The sequence below is a fragment of the Taudactylus pleione genome, unplaced genomic scaffold (assembly GCF_031769625.1).
Source record: "Taudactylus pleione unplaced genomic scaffold, aTauple2 ptg000372l, whole genome shotgun sequence".
In the NCBI taxonomy this organism is placed as follows: domain Eukaryota; kingdom Metazoa; phylum Chordata; class Amphibia; order Anura; family Myobatrachidae; genus Taudactylus; species Taudactylus pleione.
Window position 1 is genome coordinate 8,136,910 of NW_028284773.1, and position 5,591 is coordinate 8,142,500.

Sequence of the window (5,591 nt, forward strand, 5' to 3'; positions counted from 1 at the left end):
TGCGCAGTTGTGCGAACATCGCTCGGAGCGAACGAGCGGCCGCTTACGAACGGCTCTGAATCAGGCCCACAGCCTGTGAGATGGCAGTTGGGAGCTGATTGGCTGGCACCTTATCACTTTCTTATCACTTTTCACTCTGTCTCCTAACACTGCTTAGTAAATAGACCCCATAGTGAACTGTTGTCCTCACCTCTGAACAAAAGTCACGGCGTAGCAATGCTGAGGTGCAGCTAGATACATATCACACTTGGAAATCCCAGCTTAGAACTGCGTCTATATAATGAAGATAGTCTATCAGTCGGCAGTGGCACAGTGACGAAGATCAATTTCCAAATGTTTGCAGTTAAAACTGACGCGTTTTGTTACAATTGAGGAGCAAAGCCCTATTTGCCGTCTTTTGTGTTGTGCCTTTTTTAAGGTTTTTAGCAAACAAACAACTCTAGGTTGTTGCTGCTATAGGTTATTTTAAAGTACTAGCGCCTGGTATAGTTTTTCTTTTTAGTTTTGCATGTGATGGATAGCCTTGCTAGAGTGCAAGTCCAGATACATGTTTATGACGTAATTTTGAGATGTCATCTACATATGTGTGGAAATATTCTATTTTTGCACTTTTTTTTCATTTAGACACATTTTGCTACCAGCTCTGCATAAGCCCCAGTGACAGACAGCTGGAATGATTGCAGATTTCAAATATATAGCCGTCATAGACACATGCTTCATTTCTATGTCAGAAACATGGCTTCTGTAGTAATAGCAGCAGAATGCCCAGTAATGGATGTGAACAATTTAAATATATGTACAGTAATTGAGACATTTTTATTGAACCAATGAAACAAAAATTATTTATTTTGCTACCTTAACAAGTAATATTGTGTAGAATAATATACATAGCTTCATAACTACAACAGTGGGTAATGTAACTGCAACTGATGTTCGGAAATACAGTAATAAATTCAGATTATAAATTCTAATCGATAGTTGATTTGTAATGCATTGCAAATTCCACAAAACTCAGTAAAATCAGTAGCTCAATACTGCACCATGTGTAGCGTTCTACTGAGATAAACACCAATATACAGAATTAAATGACAAACATTGCTTAAAAAAATAACTTCATAGTTCTTGATTGTTGCTGATTTTTCCTTTGGTCTGTATGACAAGCGCTCCGATAAGAATCATAATGAATACACTCTCTGCTCTTAGGTATTCTTCACACACAATATTTCCAAAAACAAGCTGTGCAAAGACATAAAAATACAGGGAAATTAGTTACTTTCTGCACACAAATGATGAAAGAGATGTGATATGAAAAAAGACCCACATACTGTATGTTCGCATAAACAAAATATAATTGGAAGGTTTTTTTTAGATCCAGTCTAGGGCCCACTGGGTTAACGGGACCTAAAATATCAAATTCCTTGGCACAAGAATACATTTAATGAGGAACAAAGGAAGTTAGGATTAATTAAATTGGGCATATTGTTGTCTATATTTGCAGAATACTTGGAGTATGAGACCTGCTGTCTATATTTATATTTATACAGAAATGTGTCAGTAATTTTAAAAAGAGTACTTATGTGGAGTGTGAGCCCATGGATTAAGCACTGCCCTTGCCCAATGGGGATTTATGAAATAGTAAATGTGTCCCTGACTACAGACCATTTTTTAGGTGTAATGGCAACTTTTAATAGGGGAAGGGCAATCACAAGATGGTAGAACAAGCTCCCTCCCCTCTATACTGAGTAGTCCCGTGAGCGACATCAGTGAGTGGGTGGAATCCCTCAGTGGGCGGGGAGGGGGGGGGTGGTAACGGGGTAGGATTAGATGCTACTGCCTCCAGATGCTGTAGCCATACTTCAGCCACTGATTCTAAGGGGTATATTTACTAAAGTGTGGGTTTACAGAAGTAGAGATGTTGTCCATAGCAAAAATCAGATTTTAGCTATTATCTTCTAACAGCTGCTGTATAAATGATAACAAGAATCTGATTGGTTGCTATAGGCAGCATCTCCACTTCCATAAACCCACACTTTAGTAAATATATCTGTCTGTACAGGATATCCCATGTTTGTCTCTGTGTTCCATGTCCATGTCTGACAATTCCTGTGTCCTTTTTGTGTCTGTGTCACTTGCGTGTGTATGACATACTAGAGGTGGGACACACTTAATTTTATATGGTTTTTAACACTACAGTATTTGTATATGCATGCGTATGCACCAAGCTCAGGATAGCAAATCTTTCTGGAGCTTATTCCCATTAAGCAACACCATCTATAGATGGCGTTGCCTAATAGAAACTTATGGGCTTCTTATCTGAGTTTTCACAGAGAGGGTTCCAATAGGATACCTCCCAGGGCCCCCCATGACTCGCGCATGCAACGAAGGACTCCTGGGTCAAAAACCTGGAAATCCTCACACCACAAATGACAGCTATTCATATGATGTTACTGAACGATGCTATGCATGTGATCATTGGCGGAATGCACTGCCTCCAAAATGCGATGCTTACTGCATCCCAAGTGCTATCACTTTGTATTTGTGTTTTTTAATTTGTATTAAATAGTGCTAAAAAGCATGTAAAAGGAATTTAAAAGGGTAGCAAAGACGGTGTAATGGTTAGCGTTACTGCCTCACAGCACTGAGGGCATGGGTTCAATTCCCACCACGGCCCTAACTGTGTGGAGTTTGTACATTCTCCCTGTGTTTGCGTGGGTTTTCTTCAGGTACTCCGGCTTCCTCCCACACTCCAAAAATATACTGTTAGGTTAATTGGCTCCCAGCAAAAATTATCCTTAGTGTGTATGTGTGTGACCATGTGATAGGAAGTATAGACTGTAAGCTCCACTGGGGCAGGGACTGATGTGAATGGCCAAATATTCTCTGTAAAGCGCTGCGGAATATGTGTGCGCTATATAAATAACTGGTAATAAATAATAATAAATAAACCTATTAAAATCTCTAAAGCTCTGACAGCTAGACAGCCCCCAACACAAACAGCTAAGGTTATTATTTAAGTTATTCTTATATTATGTGAAAAAAAATAATATAGATAATGTAGATAAAACAACATATGATGAGTTATGAGCAGAGCATGGTCCTATATCAATTATATAGTGGGCAGTATGCTCCCGCTGCACCTGGTATAAATGATACAGTAGGCAGTGTGCTCTCCCTGCACCTGGTATAAATGATATAGGAGGCAGCGTGCTCCCCCTGCACCTGGTATAAATGATATAGGAGGCAGCGTGCTCCCCCTGCACCTGGTATAAATGATACAGTAGGCAGTGTGCTCCCCCTGCACCTGGTATAAATGATATAGGAGGCAGTGTGCTCCCCCTGCACCTGGTAGAAATGATATAGGAGGCAGTGTGCTCCCCCTGCACCTGGTATAAATGATATAGGAGGCAGTGTGCTCCCCCTGCACCTGGTATAAATGATATAGGAGGCAGCGTGCTCCCCCTGCACCTGGTATAAATGATACAGTAGGCAGTGTGCTCCCCCTGCACCTGGTATAAATGATACAGTAGGCAGCGTGCTCCCCCTGCATCTGGTATAAATGATATAGGAGGCAGCGTGCTCCCCCTGCTCCAGGTATAAATGATACAGTAGGCAGTGTGCTCCCCCTGCACCTGGTATAAATGATATAGGAGGCAGTGTGCTCCCCCTGCACCTGGTATAAATGATATAGGAGGCAGTGTGCTTCCCCTGCACCTGGTATAAATGATATAGGGGGCAGTGTGCTCCCACTGCACCTGGTATAAATGATATAAGAGGCAGTGTGCTCCCCCTGCACCTGGTATAAATGATATAGGAGGCAGTGTGCTCCCCCTGCACCTGGTATAAATGATATAGGAGGCAGCGTGCTCCCCCTGCACCTGGTATAAATGATACAGTAGGCAGTGTGCTCTCCCTGCACCTGGTATAAATGATATAGGAGGCAGCGTGCTCCCCCTGCACCTGGTATAAATGATATAGGAGGCAGCGTGCTCCCCCTGCACCTGGTATAAATGATACAGTAGGCAGTGTGCTCCCCCTGCATCTGGTATAAATGATATAGGAGGCAGCGTGCTCCCCCTGCTCCAGGTATAAATGATACAGTAGGCAGTGTGCTCCCCCTGCACCTGGTATAAATGATATAGGAGGCAGTGTGCTCCCCCTGCACCTGGTATAAATGATATAGGAGGCAGTGTGCTCCCCCTGCACCTGGTATAAATGATATAGGAGGCAGTGTGCTCCCCCTGCACCTGGTATAAATGATATAGGAGGCAGTGTGCTCCCACTGCACCTGGTATAAATGATATAAGAGGCAGTGTGCTCCCCCTGCACCTGGTATAAATGATATAGGAGGCAGTGTGCTCCCCCTGCACCTGGTATAAATGATATAGGATGCAGCGTGCTCCCACTGCACCTGGTATAAATGATATAGGAGGCAGCGTGCTCCCCCTGCACCTGGTATAAATGATATAGGAGGCAGCGTGCTCCCCCTGCACCTGGTATAAATGATATAGGAGGCAGTGTGCTCCCCCTGCACCTGGTATAAATGATATAGGAGGCAGTGTGCTCCCACTGCACCTGGTATAAATGATATAGGAGGCAGCGTGCTCCCCCTGCACCTGGTATAAATGATATAGAAGGCAGCGTGCTCCCCCTGCACCTGGTATAAATGATATAGGAGGCAGTGTGCTCCCCCTGCACATTGTATACATGATATAGGAGGCAGTGTGCTCCCCCTGCACATTGTATAAATGATATAGGAGGCAGTGTGCTCCCCCTGCACCTGGTAGAAATGATATAGGAGGCAGTGTGCTCCCCCTGCACCTGGTATAAATGATATAGGAGGCAGCGTGCTCCCCCTGCACCTGGTATAAATGATATAGGAGGCAGTGTGCTCTCCCTGCACCTGGTATAAATGATATAGGAGGCAGTGTGCTCCCCCTGCACCTGGTATAAATGATATAGGAGGCAGTGTGCTCCCCCTGCACCTGGTATAAATGATATAGGAGGCAGTGTGCTCCCCCTGCACCTGGTATAAATGATATAGGAGGCAGCGTGCTCCCCCTGCACCTGGTATAAATGATATAGGAGGCAGTGTGCTCCCCCTGCACATTATATAAATGATATAGGAGGCAGTGTGCTCCCCCTGCACCTGGTATAAATGATATAGGAGGCAGTGTGCTCCCCTTGCACATTATATAAATGATATAGGAGGCAGTGTGCTCCCCCTGCACCTGGTATAAATGATATAGGAGGCAGTGTGCTCCCCCTGCACCTGGTATAAATGATATAGGAGGCAGTGTGCTCCCCCTGCACCTGGTATAAATGATATAGGAGGCAGTGTGCTCCCCCTTCATCTGGTATAAATGATATAGGAGGCAGTGTGCTCCCCCTACACCTGAATGTAAGCTTTTACGAGCAGGGCCCTCTTCGCTCATGTGCTTTTCATTTCTTTACTTATATTGTTATCTACGCTATACTCAAAAGCACCTAACCCGTGACTTTTGCCATCCTGCTACTGTTGCAGCAATGTTTATATACCATGTATTTGTCTTCCATTGTCTTGTACTGTATGTCACTGTTTTCTTGTTCTGCTG

General features: G+C 43.9%; 1 protein-coding gene across 1 annotated transcript in view; it reads right to left on the reverse strand.

Moving 5' to 3' along the window:
• Positions 1–831: 831 nt before the first annotated feature.
• Positions 832–5,591, reverse strand: part of UTS2B (urotensin 2B) — a 20,814-nt gene continuing 16,054 nt past the window's right edge. The window contains exon 5 of the mRNA XM_088444728.1: positions 832–1,236. Within this exon, the coding sequence (XP_088300854.1) occupies positions 1,211–1,236 (26 nt within the window). The 3' untranslated portion in view covers positions 832–1,210. The remainder of the gene's footprint in view (positions 1,237–5,591) is intronic.